We start from the raw sequence: 17,898 nt of genomic DNA on the forward strand, positions 1-17,898 counted from the left end.
GGAGTCCCAGGATCAAGTCCTGTGTCAGGCTCCCTGCTTAGCAGGGAGTCTGCTTCTCCATCTGCCCCTCCCCTCTGCTCATGCTCTCTTTCTCTCAAATAAATAAAATCTTAAAAAAATAATATTTTATGGATATCTTTTAAGGCCAGTGATATCTCCTCTTTTTAATAGTTTTAATTGTACTGCATCGAAGTACCAAAATGTATTCGACCAGTCCCTACAGATGGGCACGTAAGTTATCTGCAGTTTTTCTCTATTTCAAACACACTCTGCTATGATTTCTGTAGGATCTTCAAAGGGAGATGGCCTGATCAATGAGTAATGGGTACTGCCAACCCGTGCTCTGAAAGCTGTATCAATCTGCACTCTCGACGGTGCATGTGGGAGGCTGCAGCCCAACCCTGCACCAATGGGAAGTCTCAGTGAAATTCTCACTCACTAGTGAAATTCAAAGGCATTACAGCCAACAAAGTGCTGAATGATAATGAGAACAGAAGCCTTTAAGTCAAACAATTAGAGTAAATATAATGAGGGGCTGTATAATTCAGTGACTAATAAACTCCTCTTATGCTGTTCCTAGGGACATAATTACTAAGTGCTAGAAAGCCGGCATTCCTGCCCTTTGGCTTATATGTGTCTGACCACAAATATATTATTTTGACTTGGCCCAAAAGTAGAAATAAGTTAATAAAACATCAAATTAAACTATCAAATTAGAGTATAGATCTTCCTTGACTGATGAGAGGGTTATATCCCAATAAACCCATTGTAAGTTGAAAATATCCTAAATTGAAAATGCATAACTACAGCTAACCTACTGAACACCATAGCTCAGCCCTGCTGACCTGACACGTGCTCAGAGCACGTACTTGAGGTGGGCCGTCTGGGTGGCCAGTCAGGGAAGCATCAGATTCTTGGTTTCGGCTCAGGTCATGATCTCCGGGTTGTGGGATCGAGCCCCGTGCTCAGCAGAGAGTCTGATTAAGCATCTCTCTCTCTCCCTTGCCTGTCCCTCCCACATGCTCACTCTAATAAATAAATCATAAAAGAGAGAGAGAGAGAACACTTACGTTAGCCTGCAATTGGGCAAGAGTGTCTCACACGAAGCCTATTTGACAAGAAAGTGTTGAGGATCTCCTGTCGTTGACGGAGCACCGTACTGACAGTGGGAAGCAGATCGGCTATGTGGGTGTGGAACGGGTATCGGTGTGTTGGCTGTTGACCTTGTGGTCGCGTGGCTGCCTGGGCGCTGGGCCGCTGGCCGGCATCAAGAGAGAGGACGTCCTGGGGGATCACTAGCCCGGGAAAACATGCATAGCCCAAATTTCAAGGGTGGTTTCTACTGAACACGTATCGCTTTTGTACCCCCGTAAAGTCGAAAAATCGTCAGTTGGCCCATCCTATGTGGGGAATTGCCTGTACTTTGATTTTTCTTCTAAAATTTCATTTCTGGCAAGCTTATTAAAGAAAATATTCTCGAGGCCCTGGAATGATGACTGCAGCGGACAGCGTGAGTTTGTCGTGGGAACAGGAGTTTACATTTCATTACTGTGTCCAGCGTTCAGAAACAGAATACAGGGGGTGCCTGGGTGGCGCAGTCGTTAAGCGTCTGCCTTCGGCTCAGGGCGTGATCCCAGCGTTCTGGAATCGAGTCCCACATCGGGCTCCTCCGCTGGGAGCCTGCTTCTTCCTCTCCCTCTCCCCTGCTGTGTTCCCTCTCTCGCTGGCTGTCTCTGTGTCACATAAATAAATGAAATCTTAAAAAAAAAAAAAAAACAGAATACAGGTGGTCCTGGTCTACCCCAGCCAAGGGCTAGGCAAGGCAGGCTCCACCGAAAGTCAGCAAAAGCAGCACCGGCGGAAACGCCTGACAAGGGGAGGGCTGTGAGGGCTGAGCCTGCGGGCTGGGGGAGGGAGGAGGAGGGAGAGGATAAAGGGACAAGGCTGGGTGCTGGGGGGGTGGCGGGTTTGCTCCCCGTGTTGATGTGCTACCAGCTGCGGTCCTTCCCAGCGATGGCATAAGCAGAGTGAGGAGGCGGCCAGCGGAAGGTCCCCTTGCCGGACACACAAATTTAGTCTGGAACAAGTAAGATGATACGACCTGAGGAAGTTAAGTTCTATCTTGGGAGACAGAGTCAGATCTTGATGTGTTTTAGGCACAACTGTCTAGGGTATCAAGACAAAGAAAAGATCGACCCCTTTGAAAGACCCTAATCAAATTCACCTGGTATTGCTTAATTTTAACATGTATCTGTTCCCCCCAGTCCCGTTAGTAGAGGTGAGGTGGTCAAGTGCGCAGAGTGGGGGGAAGGGTGGGTCAGTGAGGGAGAGAGGGAGCAGCGGACGTGGGAGATGTATAATACTTATATTTACAGAACAGGCGGTTTCTGTCCCAGCAACACCCACCCTTGAAATTCCTTCTCCTTCCTCTACACACCCAGAGAGCTAGCTGTGTGCGTCTTTGAGAGCCCTCTCCCAGCCTGCTGCAAGAACGGGCACTCTGTTTCGGCCCGCTAGCTAGTGACCGCAGAGCCCAAGGAAGTCCCTCTCACCGGAGTTAAAAATAGCCACTTCGGCCTCCAGGGAAGTCTTCTGGTTTCACCTAAGAGCACTGCTTCCTCATTCTCGATGAAGTGAGAGGTGACTAGTATTTCCCACACCCAGAACTATCTGCTTTCCCCTCAAAGAACAAACGAGAGGGCTCCCCAACCTGTTAACAGATCTTGTTGGCACTTGAACGGATCGTGCGGAAGGGCAGGTGGCGGCCTGCTGGGCTGCCTCCCGTAAGATCCCATCGCAGCGCCGCCTGGCCGCCCCATTATTAGACGCACACAATGGCTCGGGTTTGCCCAGTCAGCTAGGTCGGTGGCCCTGCCAAGGCAACGAGCCCGCTGGAGAGCATTTTGCCAACTACCTCTCGATCCAATTTAAAGCAAAGAGCAACCCCGCCGTTTACCCGGTTTTATTCCAGGCGCTCTGACCCACGCTGTGCTGCCAGACAGATAGCATTTAGAGTTGTGGGAAAAGCCGAAAATCTCCCCAGGCAAGGGGCCCAGAAGCAACTGCAAAGAGCAGCTGCTACTGACTCAGAAACGCTGGGCATTGGGGGTGGGGGCGCGGGGGTGGGGGGGACACAGGACAAGGCACCGGTCCCAACTCTGTCCCTCATCAACGGTCTCAGGTTCCCTCGCTGCAAAACAAGAGAAATCATGAACAACATGATTTCTGTGGGCCTCTTCAGCTCTAACCCTGCCAAGCTGTCAGTCTGCCCATCTGGGCCCAAACCCACTTTCTAAATGGTCAGGATCAGCAGTGCCTCGCTGGCCTCTGGGATCTGGGAGGAAGGTGAGGACCCAGAGATGAAATGAAGGCATGGAGGCACCTGGGTGGAGCCGCTGGTTCAGAGGATGACTCTTGGTTTTGGCTCAGGTCGTGATCTCAAGGTCCTGGGATCGAGTCCCACTCGGACTCCCTGCTCAGTGCAAAGCCTGCCTGAGACTCCTTCCCCTTCTTGCTCTGCACCCGGCCCCCCACCCTTCTCTCTCTCTCTCTCTCTAAAACAATAAATAAAATCTTAAAAAAAAAAAAAAAGAAGAGGCACCGATGGTAGGTAAGGGGTCAAGGCCACGGTGCGGGGAGTTGGGGGGGAGAGTCCCACCTAAGATACAAAACATGTGTCCTTGGAAATAGAAGACTTCCGTTTCTTTGGTGAATATACAAGAGCCAAGATTAGCCACAATGTCTTGGGCGTCAGTTACTAACTGAGATGGTTCTCCGGCTTGCAAAGGGTTGAGCACTTCTGTCTTGGTCCTTGTAGGGTACTTTGTGTAATACTATCAACATGCATGCTTGGCATTTCATGGCTTAAAAACTGGCTATGGCCCCCTGCGCCCCCCCCCCATACTCTGGGCAACATACTGTGCAGCTTTATTTTTGAAAGGTTTTGTTCAATTTCAAAGAAATCACTTAGTTATTGATAGGCTCTCAACGGATAAAACAGTATCTTCTTTTAATTTGGTGCCATTTGTCACTAGGAACGGATCTGAGCTCTTGGAACTCGTTGGGAGGAAGATCAGACTGGCAGGCTGGTCTGTTAGGTCTAGTCTGTAAATACAGATGCAAATGCAGTCTAAGAACTTTGCAGCCTTACATGGGGGGTGGAGTGGGGAGAGAGGCAGGGAAAGGATGTTCGCCACAGCAACATCTCAGACAGCCTAACAGCTGAAACCACCTCGAGTTCCACAAGAAGGAGACTCTTAAATCCCTCTATGGCCAAGAATAAAACAGGATATGAGATGGGACATTTTCCTAGTGTCTCAAGAGTTTTGACTGGGGCCCCAAGTGGAGGACACCGGTGTGCATACACTGCCCAGTGAGGCCAGGTAAACCCCAAAGGACTAGCTGAGGGGGGACCGGTAGTGCTGGTGTGGCCATTAATCTCCCACCCCGCCTTCAGCTCAGCTAAGGAGAGATGTCTTTGAAGGAACCGGAAGACGTGAGCGCTGTGCCTATTTCCCTTCCCTGCCATTAGGAGGAAGGGGGACCTCTGTGCCCACCCAAGCCAGGTGAGGGGGCCTCAGTATCACCACCTGTGGGGGGTGCTTGTCAGAACGGGGAGACCAGCCTCTCACTCCTTGACTGGATGCCAACCGATGTGTAGACTCCGGGCCCAACCCTTTGCCACTGGGAAGGTCTGAGGAAATGACAAGGGAGCTGTCCCTGACAAGTTTCCGCTGGCCAAGTGCACCGGAGCCATCTTGGAAGGAGCCTACGCAGGTAAGATGGTGTGACATACCACTGGAGGAGACGCGGCTGGGACTGGCTGTTGGGGGCAGATGGAAACATTCAGCTGGGAGTGCTCCGTCCACATCAGGTCATTCTATGGTGCTGTGTTCTCACGTGGGGGAGGAGAGGGGAACTACGTCCCTATCTCTTTGGGCCTCAGAATTTCGATCAGGCCTGAGCTGAAGGTGTGGAGACAAGCTTAGAGGTTTAAGGCCAAGACTTAGTCAAGTACGGTATGGCACTCATTTAAATGCAACGCTAACCAGATATTTATTGAGCGTTTACCGTGTGCCGGAAGACTAGTACTATTGTACCTATTTTACGAAGGAGGAAACCGACCGAGAGAGGTCAGGTAACCAGCTCAAGGTGACAGAGCTAGGGGCCTCAAAGGTCTGTCTGGCTCCAAAGCCCACGGTGAGGCCAGTAGCAACCATAACATGGCGTCTGGAGTCCGAATGCCTGCGTGGTTCAAATCTTCGCTCCACTACTCAGTAGCTGTGTGACCTTAAACAAATTATTTAATCTTCCTGTGTCGCAGTGTGCATTTGAAAAACAGACATAGTAATAGCACATATCCCACATAGGGTCATTTGGAAGATTACATGAGTTCATACAGGTCAGTGCCTGGAATAACTCTTGGCCTTAAAAATGTTAATTACTCTTCTTTTGATTGCATCCCATTAACTTCTTAGAATGCTTAGGATACCATATTAGGTTGAGAAAGGAGGGGTTCCCCGGGTGGCTCAGTCGGACTCTTGGTTTCGGCTCAGGCCATGATCTCAGGGTCATGAGATTGAGCCCGTGTTGGCCTCCACGCTCAGTGTGGAGTCTGCCTGATATTCTCTCTTGCTCTCCCTCTCCCCCTCCCACTTGTACTCTCTGTCTCTAAAATAAATAATCTTTTTTTAAAATTACATTGTCTGTACAGTGTGATTACAGGGATACACAAAATAGTTATACCCATGTAAAGGAAAAGGAGAGTAATACTTCCCTTATCTTCTTTTCATAAGAACATGACTTTTACTTGGAGGTTAGTCAGTTGGGAAAGCTCTGGCTTTCTGCCTGGAAGAGGACGTAAACAACCAGGGTGCATGTGTTCTGCACACGCAACACCCTGGATGCTAGAAGACAGGTGTTCCTCCATCCATTCCACTTATTAAATGCCTACCAAGTATTAGATTCCAAGATAAATGCTGTCATATAATCAACACCAAATCACTGAATGCTGTTTTAGGTTGAATTGTGCCTCCCCCACCCCCACTCCAAATTCATATGTCAGAGTCCTGACCTCAGCATGTGACTGTATTTGGAAATACGGTCTTTACGGAGGTAATCAAGTCACAGAGAGGTCATTAAGGAGGACCCTAACCCAAGAGGACGGGCTTCCCTATAAAAAGGGGACATTTGGGGGCACCTGGGTGGCACAGCGGTTAAGCGTCTGCCTTCGGCTCAGGGCGTGATCCTGAAGTTATGGGATCGAGCCCCACATCAGGCTCCTCCGCTAATGAGCCTGCTTCTTCCTCTCCCACTCCCCCTGCTTGTGTTCCCTCTCTTGCTGGCTGTCTCTATCTCTGTCAAATAAATAAATAAAATCTTTAAAAAAAAAAAAAAGGGGACATTTGGAGATGGGCACCACACAGGGCCATACCTGGTAGCAGGTGGGAGCAGCCCGCATGTGTGGGGAATGACGAGTTAAGGCCATGGGCGTGTCTGCACCTGTCACCCCCTGGATGTGTGGTCTACCCCACCCTTCTTCACTCTGCTGTGCAGTGAAGTTCCCAGGGCATTAAGAACTGTCAGCAATGGGAGCTTACCCCAAACCATTTCAGTTAGAATCTCTGCGGGATGGGACCCAGGCACTGGCGTATCATAAAAGTTCTCCAAGTGATTCCTATGTGCGGTTAGGGTTCAGATCCACTGGGCTAAGCAGATCACAGGTGGGCAAAAACTTAAATCTGTTTTCTCTGGGCCACTAATAGGTGTTTTCCATGTTTTGTAAATTTGTCCTTAAGGACTCTCCTTCCTGCCTACGGCGTCAGATCGCACAGCAGCCACCTGACACACGAAGGACCCCTGCCCCTTCTCTGTGCAAAGCCAGGCTCACAGATTATCCAGAGATGGTCAAGAAGGGCAGGTGCTGAGGGGATATGGCAGATGAGGGGTAAGAGGCACACTTGACAAATCTCACAATAACTGTAGCTGCACGTCCATGTTAACGTGAACTCAAATTACTCATTCCTCAGCCTTGCTGTGGAACAGGCGATTGAACCCATGGCCAGGTGCTACCCCCCTATTCAGTGATTTGGTCTGCAGGAGAGGAAGTGGGGTGCATCAGACCCACCTACGGGGCTTTTAGAATCGACGCCTGGGTTGGGAAGGTTCTGCCCTCTCTCTTCCTGTTCTGGAAGCTCCGAGCTCCGACAACCTGCCCCACTCCCTTGTCTCTACCCCGCCTGCCTCTTCTCAACGATGGCCAGCAGGGTGGTTTCACTAAGGCCTCCGCACCCCTCTTCCTCCCAGATAACAGGACCAACCCAGTGCAGGACACAGTCCTGGTCTCAAGGGGCAGGAGCCTGGCTGAACCCCAAAGTCAATGCCTCGAGCTGTGTTCGCTCCCTTGCGTGTCCTGCCAGCTCAGCTGCCCTGTGGGTTTCTGGAGGGAGAAACCTGGCCTTGGGGGTCCCTGCAAGCCACACGGCCACACGAGCGGCTGGGTGGATGGCGGGGGGGGGCTGCCTGTACCTGAGCTGGCCCGGCTCTTGATTTCTGATGACTTTGCTTGTCTTCTGCCTTGATTGCTTTTTTTCCCATGTTCCCCAAACGCGTCACTTGCTCTGGTACCCGGAGCAAGGCAAGCTTCATTCTGAGTCCCGATTACAAATGGCAACTCCCGGCCAGTCCTGGGACTCCCGGCCAGTCCTGGGGCTCCCCAATCCTCCTCCCCTGCTTCATTTCCCTCCAAGCACTAGTACCAGTAGAAACAATCGATCCTGTACCGTCGGCTCCTTGTCAGTCTTACTTACTAGTTGCACGCCCGTAAAGCATCTCTGATGTCTGGATGACATTTTAAGAGCTTCAAAAAGACCAATTCATTTCCCCCCCACTGCCCAGATTCGCTGTTTTCCTATTTTTGACAGTGACCCCCCCCCCACGCGCCCAGTCACCAGCAGTCACCAGGTTCCCTTCTCTTCTGTCCCAAGCCCTGATGGACGTCAAGCCCTTTCACTTCCTTCCAAACATGTTGACGTTTGGTTCTTGTTTCGTTCTGTTTGCAAATGTTCCTATGAGTTGAATTATGTACTCCCCCAAAGAGACACATTGGGGTCCTGGCCTCCAGCACCTCAGAACGTGGCTGTATTTGGAGACAGGTTCTTTACAGAGGTATCAAGTTCCAATGAGGTCATGCAGGTTGGCCCTAAACCAGTATTACCGGCGTCCTTGTGAAAAGGGCACATTTGTACAGAGAGCCACGCACAGAGCAAAGACGGCAGGAAGACACAGGGAGGAGATGGCCATTGACAAGCAAGGGTAGAGGCCGGGGACAGAGCCTGCCCCCAGAACCCTCAGAAGGATCCATCTTGGACTTACAGACTCCGGGGCAGTGACACCCTGCTTGCAGAGCTTGGCAAGAGCAGCCCTAGACACCAGCACGGATGCTAGGAAAGGCACCCTCCCCTTCTCATTCTCCCCTGCACATCTTCACTCAAGCCCTGGGGACCCCATTCCTGGGTGAGCACCACAGCCTCCGTGTTTCTCCCCCGCCCTCCCCTCGACGAGCCACTGCCGGGATGACTTGTCTAAAACTCTGTTCTTACGCCATCATTCTACACGGACACTCTTTCAGGAAGCTCCCCAGGTCTGCAAGATCAAGACGACTTTGCCCAGAGCAGCGCTTTCCAAAGTGGAGCTGTTGACCCCGCTGGATGCCCAGGTTGACAGCCAAGCCCAGGTGGTGGGAGAAACAAGGCTTCCCTGTTCAGAGAAGTTGGCTTACCTGCCAAATGAACTCAACCAGCTGTCTCCGCGCTCTGCTTTCTCTTACGGAGATGCGCTGAGATTCTCCAAGAATCTAAGGGAGAGCTTCTCAGCTTACCTGCCTACGGAGCCTCTGCTCTTGGAGCATCCAGAAACATTCCTACTCAGCTTTCCAGGCTGGAGATGTCAAACGCTACTATGACTGTAGCTCTAAGCGGTCACCACTATATCCCCGGCACCTAAGAGAGTGCGGTATTGAAGATGTGATGGATGGATGGAGGCAGCGTCATCTAGCCTGTTGCAATCCCCTCCTGCCCCACTCAAGGGTCGCCACTCAAGGCGTTACTCAAATCTGACATCAACTATCTCAGCGTCCAGGGTCTTCACGTCTAAAAAGAATGCGTGCATCTTTACCTAACCAGCCTTCTTTTTGTCCTGTCTCTGAAAAAGTTGAGATTCTTACTTTTATTTTTGAAGATTTTATTTATTTATTTGAGAGAGCGTGAGAGAGACAGAACACAAGAAGGGAGAGGGTCAGAGGGAGAAGAAGACTCCTCAACTGAGCTGGGAGCCCAATGTGGGACTTGATCCCAGGACCCTGGGATCATGACCTGAGCCGCCCAAGTGCCCAGAGATTCTTACTTCTCAAATGCTAACTCATCGATATGTGCCTAGGATAAGATTATTTATCTAAAATATGTGTGCGTATATCTTCTCTGCCAGACTCTACATTCCTTGGAGGAAACCAATATGCTGGGTGTTCCCTACAGAACATTTTTTTTTTTAAGATTTTATTTATTTATTTGGCAGAGACAGCCAGCAAGAGAGGGAACACAAGCAGGGGGAGTGGGAGAGGAAGAAGCAAGCTCCTAGCAGATGAGCCTGATGTGGGGCTCGATCCCAGAAAGCTGGGATCACGCCTTGAGCCGAAGGCAGACGCTTAATGACTGTGCCACCCAGGCGCCCCAGAACACTTTTTTTTTTTTTAAGTAGGCTCCACACCCAGCGCGGAGCCCGACGCGGGGCTCAAACTCACAATGCCGAGATCAAGACCTGAGCTGAGATCAAGAGTCAGGCACTTAACTGATTGGGTCACACAGGCGCCCCTCCACAGAACATCTTTAAGCACATTATAAATCAGTATTTGCTAGGAACATTAACCCTGGAAGGAAAATAAACCCCACTAATTATTATACTTCTCCTTCTCCTGTTTTGGGTATCTTCACTCCTGGTAATACCTTATCCTTCAAAATCCACTGTTTTCCATCCTGAAAAGAACCAGCATTGTTCCTGTATTTTCTAACACCCTCAAACAAGAATTTTTTTTCCCTTGTTCCCTTAAGGAATCTGCCAGGACTGCATGAACTTTCTTATCACCCACTGATTCTTTAAACCCTGCAATTATATTTTTGTCCTGAGGACCGATTTCTGCTTCTGAGCTCCTTTTCTTCCTCTGGCCTCAAAATGAGGTGTTCCTCAAGCTTCCACCCTTGGCTCCTTTCTTTGTTTTTCTACAAGGACTCCCTCCTTGGCAGTCTTGTCCACTCCTGAGGCTTCAGCTGTAACCTCCTAACGTGAGACTCTTTTTTTTTTTATTTCTTTTTAATTTTTTTAAAGATTTTATTTATTTATTTGATAGAGAGAGACAGCCAGCGAGAGAGGGAACACAAGCAGGGGGAGTGGGAGAGGAAGAAGCAGGCTCCCAGCGGAGGAGCCCGATGTGGGACTCGATCTTGGAACGCCGGGATCACGCCCTGAGCGGAAGGCAGACGCTTAACGACTGCGCTATCCAGGCGCCCCTCTAACGTGAGACTCTTAAACCAGGCCCTAGAGCTGCATTTTCTAGCACTTACTGGGCATTGCCGCAAATCTCACACACCCCAACCTCTACAAACCTTCATCTCCTGTTTCACAGCCCACAGACAAACAGAACTTAATCCCAGCAATACGTGAATCCTATCTTCTTCCTGAATTCTCTATTTATATTTTTGGTAGGAACAGTTTCCAGGTACAGGCTTAAAATTTACCCTCATCTTCTCTGCAGTCCCCCTGGGCTCCTGAATATGGTCATGGGGCCATCACTCACGAAGCCCAATACCTTTCATCCACCCGTGTCTGGCTCCAACTTATCCCTCAGCCTTATCATCCAGGATCTCCTAATACTTCAGCTCCAGGCAAAGTCTTTGTCAGTGACTCTCTCCTCAGACCTTGACGGGTACCATTGCCGGTCCTGCCATTGGACACGCATCCCAGAATCACTTCCATGTCAGAGACGGTAACACCACGCAGCCATTCAAACTGACAGCACAGCCATGTCGCAAACTGGATAACGTTTGTGAGATGACATTACACAACAAAAGCAAGATATATTTACAGTTGTTATAATTATTCATATGAAAAAAATGTATGAGGGAATACATCCAAATGGTAAAAAATGGTTATATTAGAGTAGTGAAATTGTGAATGAAGTTTTTCATTTTCCTAGATTCTAACTTTTACTTCGTTTGGTACTTATTTATTGTTAAATTTTTAAAAAAGATTTTACTTATTTATTTGTCAGAGAGAGAGAGAGAGAGCACAAGCAGGGGAAGGGGCAGAGGAAGGAGGCGGCTCCCTGCTGAGCAAGGAGCCTGATGTGGGACTCAATCGCAGGACCCTGGGATCATGACCTGAGCCAAAGGCAGATGCTTCACTGACTGAGCCACCCAGGTGTCCCTTAGTGTTGTTTTGTTTTTAAGATTTTATTTCTTTATTTGACAGAGCGAGAGAGGGAAGACAAGCAGGGGGAGTGGGAGAGGAAGAAGCAGGCTCCTAGCAGAGGAGCCCGATGCGGGTCTCGATCCCAGGACCTCGGGATCACGCCCTGAGCCAAAGGCAGACCCTTAACAACTGAGCCACCCAGGCGTCCCCCTTAGTGTGGTTTTTAAAATACATTTTTACTTTAGGGGGTGGCTCAGTCAGATAAGCAGCCAACTCTTGGTTTCAGGTCAGGTTGTGATCTTGGGGTCGTGGGATTGAGCCCCATGTTGGGCTCCAAGCTCAGCACGGAGTCGGCTTGAGAGTCTCTCTCCCTCTCCCTCTGCCCCTCCCCCCACTTGCACATTCTCTCTAAAATAATTAAATCTTAAAATAAAATATTTTTAGAGTAGTTTGAGAATTACAGATAACTCAAGAAGATGGTATAGAGAGTCCTCTATACCCTACACCCCATTCCCTTCACTACTAACACCTTACATTAGTACGGTTCTTTTGTCACAACTAAATGAGCCCAGTACTTTCATGTGGTTTCTAAATCTTAAAAGATAAAAGCTTTAGTTTGATAAAACCAATTAAACACATAAATAGAGGAAAATGTCACTCTTCACATAACCTCTAGCTCTGAGTGAGCAACCTGATATTATTTTTATTATTTCCTCTCGGCATGGACTGTTGGCTACAAACTGGAACAATTTTGCTTTAGTCTCATTGGCCAGACGTTTGCGCATGTGGCTCACGTAGCTGAAACTTTACTGTGGGCTAAAGGTTCTGGAAAGTGTGTTCTTGAACATAGAGTTCCACAGAGTTTGTTTTTGTAAGTAGGGTCCATGCCCAGGGTGAAGCCCGGTGTGGGGCTTGAACTCACAACCCTGAGACTAAGACCTGAGCTGAGATCAAGAGTCAGATGCTTAACCGACTGAGCACCCAGCCGTCCCACGTTCCATGAATGTTTTTAAGCCCTGTGAACCATCCCCACACCTAGAATCTCATGTTGGGGCTCTGGTTCGCCAGCAACTCCGTAAGCTCTGCAGAGGTCTTCTCTCCTCCCTGCCCGCCCCCTGCTTTTCCTTACGTCCAAGAACACCCAGTCCAGGTCTGGTCTCAGCAGATGATCAAACAAGTCACAGTTGTAATAAACTGTAGAAGTAGGACAGGCTCTAGCAGATGGGGTATGGATTTAAGGTCCTAAAAGTAAAGGATTCTTCAGGAAATCTTGTCTGAGAAGTCGAATTCGACTCTGCACACCAGGACGCTGCGATGTTCTCCCTCCACCTCATCCAAAGAGGCAGATTTTAGTTTTCAAATGATAAAAGCACTCACACGTCAAATGTTACGTATTCTGAAGAACATATTTTCGGCTTGCTTTTAATGTCGGAGCTCTGGAAAATGGACTGTGGGGTGTTTTTGTTTGGTTTGGTTTGGTTTTTTTAAACGTGTCACCCCTAGTGAGTTTTCTTTGTTCTAACTGCCAAGTTGGTTTCAAAGAATCCTCTGGATATCCCGCAGTTAGAACCAATCCTATAGATGATTCAGAAATAATGAACTGAAGGAGCTAGGTACAGTCCCACCTTACATAGGAACAGGACAATTTCTTGTACAACAGAACTGAAAACGATCTCAAATAGGTTTCTTCCCCTTTTATTCGTCGACAGATCTATTTTCATCTCGTAGGATAGACTTCACTTCATATAGCCAGACCCATGACACTAAAACAGTTTCTGAACAGTGTCCTAAGGTATTTTCTGCACCTAATCTTAACTGGTTTTGGAAAATCCCTAAGAGCGAGCTAAACAAACACTGTAGCATTCTTGCGTTTTCATGTGAGTCTGTATCGTGTTACAAAACGTGCGAGAAACAAAACTTTGTTAAACAAATTAAGAAATGCAAGAAGAGAAATTTAATACTTTGGGTTTAGTACAATTGTTTAAATTTAGTCGGTGCCAAAGCCAATCATTAGATTGTAATGCCAAGGAAAATGCTAAGGATTACTAAATAAGAATATGGTATTCACAGTAGGTGACCGAAGAGCCCCAAACCAAAGGTAAAAGCAGCATCACTGACTACTTTCAAGAGAGCTGTGTAACTTAAAATCGACTGTGCTATCAACTACACTATAATTTTGCTTTTTTTGCAGAAGTGATCTGACTGTCCAAGAGTATCACTATTAATGATTTATGACAGACTGATGTCTGACAAGCAAGTCTGAACAGAACTTTCAATCTGTCTCGCGAAGAATTACTTTGCTGTTAAGGAACGGGCAGGATCAAACTAGCCCATCTTGAGGCAAGACATGCTTTTTGAGACACTTGACACTCTAAACATAGTTCAGCAGATGTGAAGTATTGTGCAATTCTGCTAATGAGCTTTGAGCGCGTGGAAAGCAATGGGCTGGACAGTGAAGCACACGGCGACCCAATGAACCTTCTGGAAGAATGTACCTCAAAAGGTGAACAATGGAATGACAGGCAATTCTCAATTTTGGGGGTACAGTTTTGTCCTTTCTAAAGTTTAAAATAACAAACATTCTTTTATAATCGGAAAACAATACCTGGATTTGCTTTTTTGGCAAAAGACAGGAAAAAAAAATAACATGTTACTGAAAAAAGGAAAGGTTTTATGAAAACGTGTCAAAAATGTTATTAGACTATCCAGTTTTGCTTGGGGCTAAAAAAAAAAGCTTCTCATTCACAGCATACCAGCTCCATCTGAAAGCAAGCAGCCTCTGCTCTTTCATGCACGAACACTGACGGTCCGTGTGTAGCCTACAGACAAGTGTTTTTTTTTGAAGACTGGATTAAAGCTCCCATGCAACGGGGAGTAACAAAAGTTGTATCCGTGTGCTCTATCACTGGGCTGTTGAAAGATCATTTCCAGACTTATTTTATTACCTAAAAATCCTCTTCTTTCTTTTCAAAGCTCTGGAAGATAATTTCTAAACAACTCTAGATGGATAGGGAAGAAGCTGAGGGTGAAACTAGAGCTGAAACGAGTCTTACCTGATGTCGCACCTCATAGTCTGTTGGGCGGTTCGGAGTGATGGCGTCACGTTCCCCAGCTGCGGGAAAAAGACACAGGGCTTCATAAAGAGCGCGCTCTGACACGTAAGGCCTAGAATCAGGACTCAGGATTACATGCTGCTTGGACACCTGGTAAAACCGGGAAGGCGCGAGGTCTTCTGCCCTCTCCGCGTCCACGAGTAAGCCCCCTGAGCTACACCCCGCTGCCTGGGAGGTCACCAGCCACAGTCCCCACGCACCCCTGAGTACCAAGGTTCAGTTCCCTGCCAGCCCACAGAATTACTCAGAGAAGCCAATCACATCCTCCCCAGGGAACCAGGGGCCCTCCGTCCTCCCCCCACCCTCACCACCTGCAGCCCCGGGTTGTTCACGCCGCTCCAGAGGGCAACCCCCGTGACCCTGCGTGGCTTGCAGCGTTCCCCTCCCCCAGGCCATGAGGATAGTGACCCATAAACTGCTGTCCATCCCATCCGTCCAGTGCAGGTATGTGCGGCCATCCGCCTAACCCCGGGGCAGGATCCTCCCTTAGCGTTAGGGGTGCACAGGAGGTGGTCTGACAACTGGCCTCACGACCAGCACGGCCCGACCACTAGGGAAGACACTCAGTCAGACTGAGCTAGCGGCAGGAGCTTGGCGGGGGCTGCCTGGGACAGGACTGCCAGTTGCTGGCAGACGTACGCTTGCTGTCTTCCTTTGATGTCTGTCCTCTCTTCCCACCTAAAATGTCCTCGTCCCCAAGGTGAAAGCTGTTGTTCACCATCTGTCCCCCACTGTGATGTGTTGTCGGGTTCCACCGATGTTGGGCAGGTGAGCTGGGAGGATTCCAGCTCTAAGCGCCCTGGCTGGTCACTACGTTACTTAAGTCCCAGCTATCAAGGGCTGGGCTGGAGCTCTCGGGGGGCTGTGTCCAGCCTGGTGGGTACTTGGGCCAGGCGCACAGGCACTGTGATCGTACATGGCCAGTATGGGTGTGGGGATGGCCCTTTGGGAGGTTTGCAGAAACCAATGAGATCACCACCCCAGAGAGACTAAGACAGGGCTCCCTGCTTCTGGTTGTTCAGGTACAAACCTTGACTTTGCCTGTCTCCTATGCTGTTGCTTCCCTCACTACCGGCACACAAGCTCTCCTGACCTCCAAGGGCAACGTGGTTTACATCCATGGCAGCCCGTGGCCCAGGAACTGCTTACGGTATGCCAAAGGACCGACCCTGCGATCGCGGGCCTCATGGGCCCCACCTGACCCATAAGCAGTAGGACCTTCCTGGAGGTGGATTCCCGACCCCAAGCAGATAGACTGGCCTTCCCTATGAGGTGGGCCATCAGCTTCCCCAGCCTGTCCCTATAAACCCCCCAGAAAGTCTGCACCATGAATGATCAGAAAGTGAATGACGAGGGGAGCCTGTGTGGCTCAGCCATTAAGCATTTGCCTTTGGCTCAGGTCATGATCCCAGCGTTCTGGGATCGAGTCCCGCATTGGGCTCCCTGCTCAGCAGGAAGCCTGTTTCTTACTCTCCCACTTCCCCTGCTTGTGGGAAGGAAGGAAGGAAGGAAGGAAGGAAGGAAGGAAGGAAGGAAGGAAGGAAGGAAGAAAGAAAGAAAGAAAGAAAGAAAGAAAGAAAGAAAGAAAGAAAGAAAAAAAATGTGAGACTTTATGCAGGTAGAAATAAAAATATTCCAAGGGAATCTGCAGAGAAAGCATAAAAGACAAAGGAAAGGCAGGGCTGTCGCAAAGCGCAGTATCAGCCCGTTGCCTGCTGGCCACTGGGCCACCCGTGCCTGGCTGCAAAGAAGATCCTGATCCCCAGTTACAGGGGAAACCCATGGTCCCCCTGCGGCATGGCAAGGGGTTAGTTCAAGCCTGACGCAAGCCTGGGGTCCCGAAACCACGTGCGAGCCACCACTGCCGTATGGTGGGCAGCCGCGGCAGGCCCCAACCCCCACAGTGCTGATTTGAGGCTCTGTGGAGGAGGAAATGTAGAAATATGAGCAGAGTAGAGGATTCCCCCACCTACTTGCACCCAGAATTTATCCAGTGACGCAAAAAGAAAAGGGGAAGGGAAATGAAAGCAAGATGGACAGAAACCTGGATACTGGGGAGGAGAGAAAAGGAAAAATAAAACTAAAAACGGAGGTGCACAGGTGGACCCACTGACAAATCCAACATTTACTATAATCATTTATACAGCCCACAGATGAAAGAGTGCTGGATGGGGGGGGGGCGTCGGGGGGGCTCAGTAGGTTGAGCATCCGACTCTTGATTTCAGCTCAGGTTGTGATCTCAGGGTCGTGAGATTGAGCCTGCTGTCGGGCTCCACGGTGAGCGTGGAGTTGGCTTGAGATTCTCCCTCTCTCCTTCTGCCCCTCCCCCCACTGCACGTGTGCACACAGACTCTAAAAAAAAAAAAAGTGCTGGATGCCTCCGTACCTGATGACATAGGTTCTGAATCCACTCTAATAGCTGCTTCAGTGCATGAATTGGCAAACCCTCATGGACTTAATCAGTGCTGGGGCTCGAATTACAGTTACTCCTGGAGATGCCGCTGAATGTCAACATGGTTTCCCCCATAATCTTAGGAGAGCTCCTGCATGTAAAACAGAGGACTGGCACGCCTCACCCTGACCGTGAGACCTCCTGCTTTGCCTCAGTTTCCCACGGTCACAGCACCCATTGCCTTGGAGCGTCCCACTGGGGGCACAGCTGCTCTGACTCCATGAACTATTATTAAATCTTCACAGTTAGATGACTTGACAAAATGGGACCCCATAGACCTCTTAGTTCAAATAACTAATATGGCCCAATGTAAATTAAACAGGACCTTCAAAGATCAAAAATTATTATATAAGCCCTGATGAGGGAAAGGCTGATTATCTACTGCTTCTCCATTTAACAGCTGAATTTGGCCTCCTCTTAAACCTGAAAGCAAATGAACGGCACCTCGAAGCGCATTACTGCACCCTAATGTGGCCCCACACTGATGCCCGGTACTACTGAAACTGCTGGCTCCGTCCGATCAGCCACGAGTAAACGTCTGGCCATTACAGATTTGGCCGATATGTTCTGTGCAGTGTCGGCTTCAGCAGCCTCTGCGCTGCAATGAGCCTTGATCTGCAAAGGCTCCCACACGTGGTGACCGGGCTCCCCATGGGTACCTACCAGCCTCGTCCTAGCACACGGTCTTTGCAGGCAAGGTCTCAACTACACCCGGCCTTCTCCAGGATCACGGGTATGACACTACATGGATGACATCCTCCTCTGAGGACATCCATTTGACATAATCATCCAAGCCATATAAATATCCATAAAAGAGCTCACAGAAAGGGAACGGGACATTGCCCCCCAACACAGTGCACCGCCCGGCCAACT

General features: G+C 49.3%; 1 protein-coding gene across 3 annotated transcripts in view; it reads right to left on the minus strand.

Moving 5' to 3' along the window:
• The window catches only part of EDARADD (EDAR associated via death domain), a 67,186-nt gene that overhangs the window by 28,076 nt on the left and 21,212 nt on the right, over positions 1–17,898 (minus strand). For all 3 annotated transcript variants that reach the window (XM_045802322.2, XM_045802321.2, XM_045802320.2), the window contains one exon: positions 14,514–14,572. In XM_045802322.2, coding sequence (XP_045658278.2) covers positions 14,514–14,572 — 59 coding nt within the window. The remainder of the gene's footprint in view (positions 1–14,513; positions 14,573–17,898) is intronic.

The sequence above is a fragment of the Ursus americanus genome, chromosome 6, assembly GCF_024610735.1.
Source record: "Ursus americanus isolate L20-20 chromosome 6, mUrsAme1.1.p, whole genome shotgun sequence".
NCBI lineage: Eukaryota > Metazoa > Chordata > Mammalia > Carnivora > Ursidae > Ursus > Ursus americanus.